Source organism: Amblyomma mixtum, chromosome 6, assembly GCF_055824585.1.
Source record: "Amblyomma mixtum isolate Tamu chromosome 6, ASM5582458v1, whole genome shotgun sequence".
Classification (NCBI taxonomy): Eukaryota; Metazoa; Arthropoda; class Arachnida; order Ixodida; family Ixodidae; genus Amblyomma; species Amblyomma mixtum.
In genome coordinates this window covers 114,690,125-114,706,017 of record NC_143017.1, presented here as the reverse complement: position 1 = coordinate 114,706,017, position 15,893 = coordinate 114,690,125, and the positions used below count along the sequence as shown (strand labels likewise).

General features: G+C 47.0%; 1 protein-coding gene across 2 annotated transcripts; it reads right to left on the bottom strand.

The window, feature by feature from the left end:
- Positions 1-4,948: 4,948 nt before the first annotated feature.
- Positions 4,949-14,579, bottom strand: LOC149340107 (acetylcholinesterase-1-like). Of its 2 annotated transcripts, none has more exons than XM_089550665.1 (3): positions 13,015-14,579; positions 8,401-8,550; positions 4,949-6,314 (listed from the first exon to the last, which is right to left on the bottom strand). In XM_089550665.1, exons 1-3 carry the CDS (start codon positions 14,577-14,579, stop codon positions 6,098-6,100), a joined length of 1,932 nt encoding a protein of 643 aa, XP_089406791.1. In that variant the 3' UTR covers positions 4,949-6,097. The 2 variants fall into 2 exon arrangements, with proteins under 2 accessions (XP_089406791.1, XP_089406790.1); XM_089550664.1 differs by lacking the exon at positions 13,015-14,579 and adding an exon at positions 9,016-10,652.
- Between the last annotated feature and the right edge of the window lie 1,314 nt (positions 14,580-15,893).

Sequence of the window (15,893 nt, the reverse complement as noted above, 5' to 3'; positions counted from 1 at the left end):
CAAATTAGAATCTAACCTAGGTCCCGTGTTGAATTTTCTATCCCTCTCTTCGTACGTGAGCAGATCTTCGCGATGGAGAGGTTCGCCTGCCTTCATGCTTGTTGAGAATTTTTTTTGTCAGCCTTTCCCTGAATTTCTCCTTCTTGAGGCAACATGTAGACAACTTTGCTCTGTTTTCACTTTGAATTTCTCTTTCTTGATGCAACATATAGACAACTTTGCTCTGTTGTCGTTTTATCTTAACTTCAATTGAAGCGTTCAACAGCTTGTAATCATAAAGCAAATTGCATTCGTTCTACGTTCTTTACGTGCATCGTTTTTGTCGATATTACTGTCATTCCTGTTATCTGGCTTTTGCGTGCACAGGAGTAATCAGGAGACGCCACTGGATGGCTCCTTTCAAAGAAAACTTTGTCCTTTGTCGCTCATTATTCGAATTTCGTGCCATATAATATTACAATGTCTGGGCTGCAGAACATACACCGACCTCCTGAAGCTTTTAACGTTCAATAGACATGCTTTTACAGCCAATACCGAACATGTAACATTTTCGGGAAGGTTATTTTTTATATACCTGGTTGTGTCAAGAGAACTTCTGAACGAGTTTTGGGCTTCACGCATTTATAAATTTCAGCGGCCAATTGACTCTCATATTACAGCCAATTTACACGTTTATCATGACACCATGATTATAGGTATATACCACACCGGAGAACAAGTAGCAGATTTCATACGCTTACATATCTTCTACCGCTCACACTTAACAAGTCCAAGTTCACTAAACCCTCAATGCCCCCCGTTCCATTTAACTGCATATCTAAATTATATTGCGCAGCAGATGTCATTTGGCATCGGCTTTTCTGGTTAAAGTTCTAGTGGTTTTTTTGTTTAATAATTAGCGCACAATTTGGAGCAACATTAGTTTCAGCGGACCAAGAGGGTTGATGGCCGATATTTGGCGAAGTGGCTATTTTAATACCTGGCACATTCACCTGTACTGTTCATTCCTATCAAACACTCAACCACGGTGTCACGGCAGTCGGAAGAACAGTCGAGCTTTCTCCTCACCGATGCACATAACTTAGAGGAATAAATAATATATCATGTCTTATCATATTATCCTACGCCGCATTTCGTTACAGCGTCATTCCTTAGTGTTCCAGAGTAACTAAAGACGCAGAGAGCCAGCATTCATTTAGAGTGCGAGTCGACGCTCCTAATAATCGGACATTTATGCAAAGCTCCTCGCGCCCAGTGAATACTTTTACTAGTGCATGTCCTGGTTTACTTAGTTTAATTGTTCTCTTTATCCTTTGCTGTGCCGGTGGCTTTCAAAGAGCCTTTGGCATTCCACTGTGTCGATGTTTGCATAACGCTACAGGTATCTACCGTCTACATCTGACTTTCTCTCCCCCCCCCCCTCCATCTACGCCGGCGGGTGGGTGTCCCCGGCACTCTATTCTCAATTTGTTCGCTGCCACACGCCCGCCTTTCCTGTTCCCATTTTCACTTGCGGTAGTGAGCGATATCGCGAGTTTCGGCGCATAGGATTAGTGGCGCCACCTGGATCTTGTGCCCGCCACTATAGGGGGGCCAACGGCATTTCTCTCGTGTAGTAATAACAGTGGTGTTAACAGAAATAAAAATAAAACGGAAGGAAAAAAATGTGTGCCAGCCATGTCGGCTGCTATCTAATATCTTAAGCACTTGAACTGCAGCCGGCGGAAATAATGTACAGCCAGCGCTTTGGGGTTAGTGCCGTGTATGTATCTGTCACGCAGCGACGAAGAATGTCTGCTTACCAGTGGCAGCCATTCCTGTGACCGCATATCTATGCGACGAAAGCCTCATTACTGTGAATTTCAGCGCACTTCTTTCTTACACTGCCAATCAATGCGCTGGCGGGTTAATCTTGTTTCCTTTCTACTAATGTTTTATTAGTAATTTAGTTGTTGAATTACTTACTAGGCAAGCATGGCATCAAATTTTTGTTTTTATTATTTTCAGTCTATATGGCACCGGTAGGAACAGCGGTGTTATGGATTTTGCTTTCTTTTTTTCCTATTTTGCAGCTTCTTAGGTGTTTAGTTATTCCATCAGTTTTCTGCGATAGAACAACGCAACCGAAGACATAACAATAAAATACTGTTTCTCATAAGTAGGTCTTGCTGACTCTCTAGATGAGGAGGGGTGCTGGTTATGAGTCACGTAAATGAAGCTGTTGCCCGAGTAGCACGGATACCCAAATTCCTAAGCACTTTCACTCCAAAATTGCGGCTAGTAGGGCGCTTAACCTTACCTTCTGTCCCACGTGGAGCGAGCTGACGGCTTTTATTTTGTGTTTTGATGGAGCAATAAATTGGAAAGAAAAAATAATCCTCCTGTATAGCCGACTTCGGAGTTCGAAATTTTGCACATGCACTCAGAGAACGTTTGGCTGGCTGGCTCATTGTAAAACTTTCGTTACCATATATTCCCACGCGTACTTTCTTCATGGCATCAATGCAGCCGTGCGTCGTCACTGCTATCACGGCGGTCTAGTTTGGTTGAAAGTAATGGAATCACTTGCAACGACAGCAGCAACGTTGTGCTATTACACGAGCAGTAGCCAGAAAAATCCCATCAGCAGCGGCTGCACCGAAGAGGTTTGGAGCTTAAATAGTCTGCCATGTTTTTCGCGAGCTGCAAATGATTTCCGCGAAAGCAAACGATGAAGAATCCAGAGAGATGAAATACTATGACTGTAGCAGCTTGTATTGCATGTCATCAGTCTTCATTTACTGCCTAAACTGCACTTTGTCTACACTCGTTTTCAGATAATTACATATAACGCATGGGACACCTTACAGGTCGTATACTGCTTAATAAAAGCAACCCCAGTATAATGTACGCAATCTCTGCACGATTAAAACAAGCTATATCTGCCAGATTTGAGACATTTACTGCCTGGCGCCAGGGTTTCATTTTCTACTAGGGCGATGAACCAAAATTATTTCGTTTTCAGAATACAAAGAAATCGTCTCAGCTGTCGAATCTTTCCCGGAGTCACTTACTTTCAGGCTTTCCGGGCATGAATCCTTCTATAAAAGCCGCTGCGGTGGCTGAATGGTTATGGCTTTCGCCTGCTCACCCGAAAGACGCGGATTCGATCCTGACCTCGGCGGTCGCTTTTTGACAGGCGAGATGCTAGAGGCCCTTGTGCTGTGCGATGTAAGTGCACGGTAAAGGACACCAGGTGGTCGAATTTTCCGGAGCCCTTCACTGCGGCCTCCCTCACAGCCTGAGTCACTTTGGGAAGTTAAACCCCCATAAACCAGTCCTTCTATAATATCACATGGTTTATTTGGCCTTCCAGCGGACGGCGGTACGGCAAACGGACGTTACGGACGCTTGCATTGCTCCATGGAGCCTCAGCCGTTCCAAGTAACTCGTGCTTATTTTCTTATCGGTTGATGGAATCAGCCGTGCGGAACGAAGGAGCTTAACGATGAAAACTCAAATCTACGTTAGGACAGTTTAATGTCAGGCAGACCTTAGCTGTTGCATCAGGCCGCCAAGCAGAGAGCCTCTGCGATGCATGGGTCAGATATGAAGGACAATTGAAGGACAATCGAGGGAACATAGACTTTATATGTTGCCTTCTGACAACGCGCATTAATACGCGAAAAGAAGTTTATAGCAACTGGTGAAGACATTCAAAATGTGCTGAACCCAATCGTGACTATACTATGTCCTATTATGCTTGCTCGGTAGGGCAGTCGATTTCATGGCTATTGCATAAGATGACTTCATTTAGCTTCATTGGCTTTTCATGGTTCGGATTGAAAGGTGCAGTGAAATCTCATTATGACACACCCGGAACTATTTTTGCTGCTGCGGCAGTTGTTCAATGCGTTTATGCTGCAATTCGGCCTTGTGTTGTTCAGGACGAGTAGGAAGACGACAAAGCGGGTAGTGGCGCGAGTCGAGCCATAATATTATCGCTTAGCCATCTGTCATCATGTCTCACCTTTGCTTGCCGCCACATAATATCTTGGGGGAGGTTACGTCTAGGCCAACCATGTCTGCTCTTTCTACTCGTTGTTCTTGTTCCATTCCATTAAGTGCAGAAGAACTGTCTTGAATCTTTTTACAAGTTAAACTAGAACAAAGCGCTATTCTCAACGAAACTTCTCTTCGTTGTTCATGACAAGGGTTTTTTGATGGTTTTGTGATCGACATCCCGAGGGCCCAAACGGTTAATTGCGTGCGTTAAACTTGCTAATTAACATTCAGCCAGATACTTATATAGTCCACAGAGTAATACAGTGCGCAGTGATCCAGGTAGGGTACAAATTTACTTTTTAACTTAACGCTTATTGCATCTGATTGATAACTTTTGCATCAAGTAAATGTTTATCCTGGCTTCTACCTGTGTCGATGAGTTGTAGATAATGAAACCGTTGCTTTCTTTGCCCAAGTGCTACTTTCCAAATGCATTCGTCCGCAATTAAACAGTAAGAACGGAGTCTAAAGCACGATTGTGTGCAATCACTTTGATAATGTGAGCCTTTGTTGGTGCATTCTAAACAGCCGCAACTAAGCTCATGAGTATTAGTGGCAAGCAGCTTCTTACTGGCATAACATTTCTTCACCTGATTTGTGAAGAGAGAAAATCGGCATGTTTTCCCCACTGAACTGAGGGCACTGTGTATGCTTCCCAAATCAGTCATTAGCAAAAAGTCATTAAATTTAGCCTTTACTCTCAACTAAACCAGCTTTTTATTCTTGTAGAAGAAAAAAGAAGTCATTTAAAAAAAAAACAAAATAAGCCGTGCTGCTTAAAACGAATGCAGTCATATACGTTTCAGTAAATTCAGTCGAAGCAAGAAGGAAAGAAACAGGTTTATTTACAAGATGTGATACAAGTTCCACCTACTATAATCCCATGGCACTAGATGGGATGGGCATGATATGCATGAAGGCAGGCGCTTTCTGGTTCGCTCCAGGTTCTGGGCTGTAATGCTCATGACGATGGGCAGACAACACAATCTTTGTTCACACACAACGTCGCAAGCTGTAAGGGTTGCGTTGTGTGCCATGGGAAGGGAAATGTTGTCCTAGCATACATCATGCACTTTCTTGCCATTCCGTGGCCGCAGAATGCCGAGGAATTTAGCCTCAAGGCGCAGCTCTAAAACCGAAGCGTAAAGAGACGGCTTGAGAGCTCCACCTGTCAACGCCTATACAAGTGGCATTCGCAACTTCTCTGCTCCTACAAAGTTCTGACTAACTGGCGTTGCGGCTCAGTATCACAGGGAAGTCGATGCATTGGGCTTTTGCACAGCCCGGTAGCATCAATGCTTATCCGGGGCTTTCTGATTGGAGGAAACAGTTCAGTTCTAAGGAACTTCACGCTCTATGAAAACAGGTCTCGAGTTGCCCCTCACGACTTCAAGTATGTATCAGTGCCCTTGTCATAGTCTGAGGCCTGTGGTAGCCCATGAACACATCACAGGCTCCACAACAAGGCTTGGCGACGGCCAAGGACTAAACGACATGTGTGTAGATAGGAAAATCAGCGTATGCGTCAACTAGTCGCACCTGTGGCTGTGACCTCTACAACTGTTTTTGAAGGTTTAGGCTGAACAAGAAATACATTAAGAAAAAGTAAGTGTAATCTCCTACTTAAGGGTAAGATTGTTCTAGAAATATTCTGGTTGGTTGGTTTATGGGGTTTAACGTCCCAAAGCGACTAAGGCTATGAGAGACGCCGTAGTGGAGGGCTCCGGAAATTTCGACCACCTGGGGTTCTTTAACGTGCACTGACATCGCACGTTATTCTGCCTCACAAAAGATATGCCTTTCGCGCCTCTGCATAGCAGTATGACGCGGTCATCCCCGTGTATAACGGGGTGTACGCCACCTATTTTGCGTTGTGCGTTCACGACCTTCAAGTTTTTTTCCCTATACATCCATCTAAATCCGCAGCAAAGTCAGTTAACACAGATAAAAATCGCCTTTTCCTCCGTAGAGCTTTCTTCATACAGCAACCAACAGCGTTTCCTCAAAGGTACGTATCGACGAGCAGTTTCGGCCTCGCAACTGAGTGACTTAGCTACGCCAGGCATATCCAGAGGATGAAGGCGAAGAACGTGAAGAGCAAGGCGGTCGGTTCCGGTAGGTACGAGCTCGAGTGTTGCTCTGATTTCAAGTTGCTCGAAGGACGCGTCTTCCACACGTCATTCCTGTTGGTCTCCTTGGCAGGCTCCGGAACACGTGTTGACGCTTCCGGTTTCTGAGGTGCTGGCTTCTCGTTCGATGACCCCTCGCTCCTGAACAGCAGCAATATTTTCAGTTAGATTAAAAAATGCACAGTTTTCTCAAGGCCAGGAACATCCTTGGTAATCCACAGATTGACTACATTCATGGAACCAGAGAATATGGACTTAGCGCGATGTTTCATTTCTATAATAACTTTATATGCAATACGATAACTTCTCCGAGGCTGGGACACTAAGTGTAAAGATAAAAAAACCTCTCCTTTTCACAAGAAAAACCTTTCAATGGAACAAATAGTTCGATGCTTAAAGCTGAGCATCGTTGAGCATTGCACCCGCTTAAAAAGATGGGACCACCGTTACACGAGGTAAAGATTTTGTGCAGAAGCTGTGATACAAAGGTAGGAGACATGTTCGAAGCTTTTCATATAAAAAAGACTGGAAGCGAATAAGCTGCGTGTTCTTTTCAATTTTTTTTCCCTGAGACGTTAACTGTTCCGTTAGATGTATGTCCTCTTCTGCCATCCATTGCTTATCTTACTGGCGTGCTGTGGCCTACTGGGCTGTGAACTGTATCATGTAGTGCGCACCGCAGCACTGTCTTGTGACATAAGCTGCAATTTCATGGGCGAAATTTTCCTGTATACTAAAACTGGCAGCTGGTGCCACCTTCAGGCGTCAACTTCTTTGCATATGTTCATATAACAAAAAAAAAGCGCCTGCAAAATGCAAGCGCCATATCAAAAGCAAGTGAAGGAATCGCAGCGGGTGGGAAGTAAAGCAACAGGTCGGCTCCTTTCCTTCTTGTCTGGTTCGAGGCCCTCTCTAGTCGTTAATATGCTTGAACAACTGGTTCAAATTTGACCCTTGCATTGTAATACCTCCTCAGCTTACATTGCCCCTCAATCTGCTTTAAAGTATGCAATCAAAGTACGGAGAAAGTACAGTACATAGCCTTGTCGGACGCATTGTGCATCCCAAGAGCACCGCTCGCGTGTTCAAGCTAGGAGTGGACTAGGCTCTCCATGCAGCGGGGGTCCTACATCATTAAATACTCTCGAAAGAGAGGAACACTAAGTGCAAAAGAAAAAGCTTACTTCTCGCAAGAAAAAAGCTTTCAAATGAATAAAAAATGAACATCGTGCTGCACAGGTAAGGGCTCAGAATGGTAAAATGACCATTTTCACATGCGGGTGCATCAACAAATGGCTCTTAGAAACCTTTAATCTCCGGGCCGGTTACGGAGCCCGAGTTTCTTGTACGGTTCTTTTGTAATTCTCCGCGCGTTTTTCCTTTTTTTGTCACGAAAACTCAAGTGATCCCGTTTCACCAAGCGGGGGAGAATATATAAATAATTAAAAATGCAACCACTTCCACAGTTACTTTAAACTGGAAATGATTTACGTACTGTATTCGAGCTGAACTAACTTAACCGAAATGCTGTGAAGGTGCTAACCACAACCACGCCTCGTCCGCCCGACAAATGCGCTACAAGGAGAGCAAATCTATTTATATATCTGTCGTTGCTGCATGCAGCTGCTGAATCAGTATCCTAGACAAGAAGCTCACAATGGAGCTTGACTGCGCGCCCGTAAGTCGTACAAGATTTCAATCAAATTTACATGTAAAAATCATGATTCCGCATGTACACGTAACAATATTGCAGCGTTGATTCTTGAGATCAGGGCATCACGTGCCTTACTGCACGCATATTGCACGGCCTTTCTTTCTTTTTATGCGAAGCATATTACTCGCACAACCGAGCTCTTCCTTGCTGCGCCGCGCACGGCCGCGTAGCTACCACTTGACCTTCATCGGCCCACCACGTGATATGACGTCACAACAGCTGTGAAAGCTGGGGCCTCGTGCGCTCGCTTGCGGACGCGCAGCCTCCGCCGGCGGCCTAACTCCCGCTCCTACCGCTAGGAGATACTGACGTCACGCAAAAGGCGACGCACTCGTTGAGTCAGTTGAGAAGCGAGATGTCGGCCAGGGAGAGGGCGGCTCGCCAGACCGCAAAACTATGCTTCGCATCCTAGGCTTAACCATAAGCTCAGCCAGGCCATTTTTTTTTTTCTTTTTCACTAAACGCTGCTTCCTCACCGCTCAACTTTGAAAAAACGCGATTGGTAACACTTACTGCTTGAGAAGGAAAGGTCTCCAGTATTCACAGCGTTCCCTTTTGGGGCCGAAACCTCTCGTGTAGTTGTTGGGCCGGAGATAAACGAACTCTGGTTTCTCCGCAGTATACTTGGGCCACTCAGCATTGGACATCGGAATCTTTGGTTTCCTGAAAGAAATAAAAAAAAACACCATGGCTAATGCACATATTTTCCTTCCTTCGTCGCGAAAGAACGAAACACATGAGGCGGTAATGTGTGGACTTTTCGCCGTCTTCTGAGACAAATTATGTTCTCAGTGAGTATTACTCACCTCTGTAACACAGTAGGAAAACAATGAGATAACACGAACATACCTCTCAGAAACAAAAATAACACACTTCGGTCGCTGTTCAGTACAAGCAGCGATAACAAATTCTTTTCTTTAAGCTGATGTACCTTTGAGCATACACTGACTCATCTGTTAGTGATTATGACCCCTTGACCTCTCCACTTCGTCACTTACGCTAGATCACAGCCACGAATACATCTACATACCTCGAATCAGTACTTCTTAAGACGGGAACATATCCTTCTCCTGCCATCTCATTACGCGAACGTCAACAACCCACGCACCGCCGCTTTTATTCACATACCCATCACGAATGAAGGCAGACCAGATCTCTAAGAGTTCGGCCATGAAGGTTTTATCTTCCTGCGAGACCTTTTTGTTTCTCATCTCGTCGTCGTATTTGCCACTAGGCGAGACGAATCGGGGTTCGCTTCTGAACCACAGAAGCGATCCCATGGTCAGTGGCAGCTCGGAGCCGTGAGCGATGCCGACCCAGTCGGGCCAGAAGCTGTAGGAAGGCTTGTAAGAGAACAGGTACCGGTACGTCTGGGCCCCCTGCTCCGCCGCCTTCTCGGCGAAAAGGTTCGTGGCGCAGTCAAATGCGGCGTCGCCAATAAGCTTCGACAAGATGTTGATGATGGTCTCGTTGTCATGAGAGACGCCATAATCTCCGAAATAGGCTCGCACAATGTTCTTCCCTGTGTTCGTGGGAATGTCGAATGCAAACTTCAGTCCCACCGTTACCGCCAGCCTATAGTCAAGGTCAAAAAACTCCATGATGTAGGGAACCGCGGCACGAAGCGCGTACACCATGAATGTCCCTTCATCCCTCACAGTTCCGAGGAATATCTCCTTGACGTGTATGTCCATGTTCTTCTCGTCCAAGGGGTGGAACGGGAGCATGTCGTCGCCGTAGACAGGGAGGAACATTTGACTTGTGATGTTCATAGCCGCCATTCTCGTCCTGAGTGAAACGTAATCGAGCCGCTTTAAGCAGCCAACGACGTTGCTGATCTGCGCGTCTAGGTTTCGATTCATGTCATAGCAACCTAGAGTGACCGCAACGTTCACGAACTTGGTAATTCCGCTGTAGGAGAGCGCCACGATCATCGTGAGTGGAGTGCCGCTCTGGAGGATCAGCCTCGTGAACAATCCGCGGCTCTGCGGCGAGAGGGCATGCAGTCCAGCGGCGATGGCACCAGCGCTGTGCCCGCTCAGGGTCACGTCCCTCGCGTTGCCACCAAAATGACGAATGTTGCGGTTCACCCACTTGAGTGCCATGAGCTGGTCCCAGAGGCCCATGTTTCCGGGAAGGGCTGGACGCTCTGCCGAGAGGAACCCATAGAAGTATACACGGTAATTAAGAGTCACGAAGATAACTTTGGTGCGAGCGACCAAGTCCCGTCCATCGTATATTCGCAACCCGGAATCGCCGAACTGGAAGGCTCCTCCGTAAAGAAACACGAGGACTGGCAGCTCAGCAGGTTCGCATGCAGGTTCGTTGAGGCAGGTGCTGGCTGGCCTCCACACGTTGAGGTAGAGGCAGTCCTCGGAGGACGACGAGTAGTTGAGTCGCGCGTCATCGTTGTAACCTTGGTCGGGCTGGAAGCACGGAGTCGGCACTTCTGTCGCGACCAAGGTCCCATTCCACGGCTTAGCTGGTCTCGGTCTCGATAGACGGAGGTTGCCCACAGGAGGCTGTGCGTACGGTATCCCGAGAAAAGCGTCAACATCCCCGTGATCTGTTTGGAGTCGCTTTCCTTGCACAAGACCCGTTTCAACCCGGACGAGTGGAGAGGCGCCGATGGAACTTACGAGGAAGGCTGCTATGACACAGACACCCACACATGCTTGAAAAATGCCGCGAAAGATACGTAACAAAGACATTGTCATGCCATGCGATTCTGAGGCTGTCGGAGAAAAGACTGCTCGCTGCTGTCTTCTCTCGAACGGTCGTCCGAACACGGCCTTCGCGCAACTGAGTGAAACATCAGATCGCCGAAAAATGAGTCGCGGCGACCTTTCGACGGTCTGCTCCGCAGCCTTCTGCGCTCACTTCTCCAGGGGATGACGTAACAAAAACCAAGAGAAGCGTGTCGAAGTCCATTAATTACGTATGCGTAGCGAGCGCGCATCGTGACTGATGTACGTCGGTGATGCGGAGAAATTGTGTTTTTACTGAATAACAACAACAAGAGACCGCCCCACGGACAAACAAAAACGTCGGTCGGCCAGTTGCGCTCCTAAAAGTTATCTTCGAAATTGACACTTTTATTGTCACTGACCTTTCTAACTGTTCATGCCATGTAATACATGCACGTTGAAGCAGTTTACCAGCATACAAAAGTTCATTCACGGTTTTCATGCACGCAGGGGGAAAATTGGATGACTAAGACAGCAAAATGTCGAAATATTTTACAGATGTTGAATACATACCTTTTTAGAGAGATGTACCCCTGCTGAAAAAAGTTGTATGATGCAATAAACTCATACAGTTTATCATACAAATATCATTGTCCTATCATACAAATCATAGAAAATTATCATACAAATGTTATACATTTCTGTAAAAGCATAGTCATCATAGAGATGTCATAGAATATCATACAAATTGTATGATATATCATTCAGATTCTATGATATTCTATGACGAAGCCTCTATGACGTTATTGCATCATAGAACTTTTTTCAGCAGCGACGTCTCCCTTTTTAAAGGTGACTTCAAACGACGTCATGTTAGCGGAGGAATTGAGCTAGCACAGATAGCGAAAGAGCAGACCGCGCATTAAACATAACCCTTTAACCAATGCTTAAACGCTAACATTTTTTTTCCTGCACAGATTAGTTTTGCACTGCTTGAAGTTTCGCGTTCGAAACTGGTTTTATCACCTCTGGAATGGATACCACGTCAATAGTCCTGAAAAAATTTGCATTGAAGAAGGAATTTTGTTTGGTGCCCATTTCAAGTGAACACTTGCTCTCCGCCTCTCTGGGAGTTCGACGTGGTCACCGCGATCGAGGCGACGCCCATGCAGCCGCTGTCGGCTACACTCACGCCATCAGGCGGCCCGTGCGCTATCGGCACAGCTTTCGTCCCTGTCGTTTCTCGAAACCCCGCAAATGATGCAACGTCAATGCGGTTCGAATTGACAGATTTTGAATGTACTCCCTGCACAATAAAGAGGAAGCTTTGACCACTCTTGAAAAATGACTGCTTTGTTATTATTATTTTGCGACATAAGGCAACACAAACATTGCGATTTAAGTTACTTATACTTGATTATGTAATTCTTTCTAATGAATTGAATGGCTATTAAAAGCATCCGTATTTAAGCAAATACACCAAGGAAGATGTCACTCCAGCTTATTGGAAACGTACTTCCGCATAGAATTGGGAGTGAAGCACTGGTACATGTGCTGAAGTAGTCCTTTTTGCCTACATAAAGAGAAACACGCCGCCTTCAAAATTGTATTTTAATTTAACACTGCACAAACTATGTCATCGTCAGGCCTGATGAGAACATACATAGACCATGATGTAGTTTGCAGAGGCAAACTCTGCTACCTTTGCACATAACATGAGCCGCCGACATTCTCCGGCATCTTTAAAATCACGAAGTCATTGCACGTAGCTGGGCAAACGTCTTTTTAAGGGCGCATTGCATTAATAACTTCCTTATCAGCAGAAGTAGTCGGTACTTTTTACCCAGCCAGCAACTTTTGAGAAGTTACGCGAAATATGCCAGCCATATGTCTGCTGAGTGCACTCATGTTTAAAAAATGCAAAAATAGCGCATTCCGGGCATTAGGTAAGCGAACTGCCGCCTGTACACAAATAAGCCTGCTTATCTAAGGCGCGCGATTTCAGAGAAGGTTGTCGGATCGTGGAGCTCAAATTTATGCATTCCTAACTGTGAAACGTGAGTGTATTTACTAGATGCCACCAAAGATAAGTCGGAAGAACTTTTTACAGGGGAGGCGGGGGGGGGGGGGGGGGGGGGCACTGTACTTTGTATAACTTAAGAAAAGTTTTATTGGTTTTATTCGCTCTCAGCAAAAGAAGTTAAGTTTTGAGGGGCAAGAGAAGGAGCTAGCGAGGCATAAAAATTAAAGAACTGAACCTCCTTTTGGAGACAACTCCTGGGAAGTAACAGGAGAGGAACTAAGGAGATGTGCAGCACAACACTAGATTTTGCACCTTCTTCGCAACCATTCTTTTTTAGTTGTTGTTGAAAACTGGGCAAAGATTCGTCCACTGCGATTAAAAAAAAGTAATAAAGTAAGTTATTTTCGTTGCTCATACCCGGTTCTGAAGTACGCAGCCAGCATTTCCTGGAGCTGGTCCGCCAGCTGGTGCTCCTCAGGAGTGATCCTCCCTGCCCCGAAGGCGAGCCGCTGCTTGGCCTTCTCTGTTACCACATCCGTCAGCTTGGATGGGTCGGAGACGAATGGAAGGGAGCCCAGCATGAAAGGGAGGTCGTCGGCATGTGTCGGGCCTCGAGGGTTCGGCCAGGGGGAGATGGATGGCACGTGGGCGAAAATGTAAGCGTACGTATCGATTCCTTGTTTGGATGCCTTATCTGCGAAAAACAGCGTGGGACAGTTGAACACAATGTCGCCAAACATGTCGTCCATAATCTCCAGAACTTCTTTCTTCCTATGCTTCTCATCGTAGTCGCCGAAGTAAGCCTTCACGATCTCCCTGCCGGAAGAGATTGGGATCTCAAACATGACCGAAAGCGCGACGGTTATGACGAACCGGTAGTCTTCTTTGATGATGTTCTCGAGAACGGGCGACGAGCGCCGGATGTTCCGGGCCAGGAAGTTGCCCTCGTTCGCTGCGTGTCCGGTGAAGAGCTCCTTGGTGTTCAGGTGCCTCCAGGTGTCGTCTGCGAGCGGGTCTTCCGGGAAAAACTCGTCCCCGTAGGTGGGAGTGTAGAACTGGTGCAGGGGCTTTTCCGCGTTGACAGCGTCAATGATCTTGCGCGCGTCCACCCTCTTCATGCAGGCTACGATGTCCGATACTTGTTCCATCCAGTCGCGATGGTTATCGAAGCAGCCAACGGCGCCGGCCACCGCCGACAGCCTCGCTGCCCTCTTGTGGGACACGTTAAGGATTGCGAGCGCTGGCGTGCCGCTCTGCATGATGAGCCGCTTGAAGAGACCCTTGCTGTGCGGCGAAACAGCGTGCAAACCTGCCGACGCACCGCCAGCGCTCTGACCCCATAACGTCACCTCTTTCGCGTCGCCGCCAAAGTAGCCGATGTTGTCGCGGACCCACTTGAGGACGAGGTTCTGGTCCCAGAGTCCCATGTTTCCGGGCACTCGATCGTCACCCACGGATAGAAAACCGAAGATGCTGACCCTGTAGTTGAATGTTACGAGAACAACGTCCGCCGTGGGTGCCAAGTTGCTGCCGTCGTACAGGAAGAGCGCCGAGTCGCCCCACTGGAATCCACCGCCGTGGATAAAGACGACTACAGGCAATTTAGCGTCGCATTTGGGCGAAGACGCCGCGCAGTGCTTCGCCGGTCTCCAGACGTTGAGATAAAGGCAGTCCTCGGTGGACGAGGAATAGTTGAACGGCAGCTTGTCAGCCAGGGGCAAGTCCGTCTGGACGCACGGCAGCGGCTTCTTCGTAGCTCTTCGCGTACCTTTCCAGGGCTTCGCGGGCTCCGGCTTCTTGAAGCGCAGATCTCCCAAGGGTGGCGTTGCGTAAGGAATTCCCAAAAACGCGTCCACTTCGCGCTTGTTTACAGTAAGTCTTTCTCCCGAAACAATGCCGTTGTCTGTGTAAGCCTGCGGAACTTCACCCGCCGAAGCCCACGCCAAAAGGCAGCTCAAAATTAGCGTGCAACTGGTCACCATGTCTGTAGCAAAGTTCTATGCCACCGGCCTGGATGGCGCGTTCTCTTAAAATGCGTTTTGGCGGTGGTATCCCCCCGGTGAAGTGACGACGTCTGTAAGAGGCACTGAACCCTCTGAGAAGGAGCGCCCTTCCTTTCATCTCGTTTCTCCCCCTCCTTCTTCACCTTGCCTCAGTGCCCTACTCCACGCTTCTTGTTTCATTGAAAGAAAGGCGAAGAAAACCGAGCCAACGAAACAGGGTCAGAACCTTGAACGCCGATCTTATATCTCCGCCCCGCTGTTACCGCGTCGGGACCCCGATGAAGGTTTTCCGCACTGTGCCGTATTACGTGCGGAAGCTCCAATTAGGAGCCGAGGAGGCAGCGGAACCGGTCCGCCCTCCTCGCATGGCATAACAGCGTCGTGAGGTTTGCGAGACGGAAGATCAACCTTGCGCGCTTGACGATAGTTATCGAATACCACGACGACCGCAGCGTTACTTCGGGGCCAACTACCCGAGCGGTAGAAAAACGAAGAAAGGAGTGATATCTGAGCATTTTGTTCCGCATTCAATGTTTCTGGAAGGTTTGTACACCATCCTCCGGTGCAAAGACATCTTGAAACCTTGTGCAGCACGGCGTATTCACAATGTCGAGCTGCTATAAGAGTGTAACGTATTACAGTGCACATTCGTTTTTCAAAATTGAAGTAAAATATCATTGCTTTGTTATTCGTTGAAGTTTGCAAAGTGCAGACAAACATGAGTGACTTCTGCTCAGCTAATAAGCTGCATTTCTACGAGATCAAGGAAAAATAGCATAAGTAATAATTTAATACTTAGTGCTATAAATTTCGCGTGTTAATTTTTCTTTTATACATGGTCTCCTACATACATGGTTTGTTGTGGTGCCTTAATGTACAAAGACCTGCGGGGAAATTCTTCCAGGAACCCGGGAGGGCCCTCACATCTTAGTGTCAAATGGTATAATAATGAACCAAAATTAAAACTGTAATAGTGTTTGTTTAGCTAGTAAAGCCCCGTCGCGGTAGCTCTGTGGGTAGGGCCCTCTGCTATTGAGCCCAAGGATACGGTTTCGATCCTGGTCGCCGGGCCGCTTTTCTACGAAGGTGTAAAGCACTCTGTGCGCTGTGCGACGTCAGTGAACGGTAAAGAACCCCACGTGGTCGAAATTAAACCGGAGGTCTCCAATATGCGGTTCTCATAACCCATGTAGGTCATAGCCCATACCATATCATACCATGCCATAGCATACTCTACCATACCGTACCATACCATACAATCTTTTGCAACCACAATTTTTAAGAACCAGCGGA

Excerpts from the sequence above, each read along its gene's own strand:
- LOC149340107 (XM_089550664.1), bottom strand. The coding sequence starts at position 10,604 with ATGACAATGTCTTTGTTACGTATCTTTCGCGGCATTTTTCAAGCATGT. Across the intron at positions 8,551-9,015 it reads TCTGCCTTCATTCGTGATGG|GAAACCAAAGATTCCGATGT; the intron begins GTATGTGAATAA and ends TATTTCTTTCAG. Across the intron at positions 6,315-8,400 it reads AGACCTTTCCTTCTCAAGCA|GAGCGAGGGGTCATCGAACG; the intron begins GTAAGTGTTACC and ends GCTGCTGTTCAG.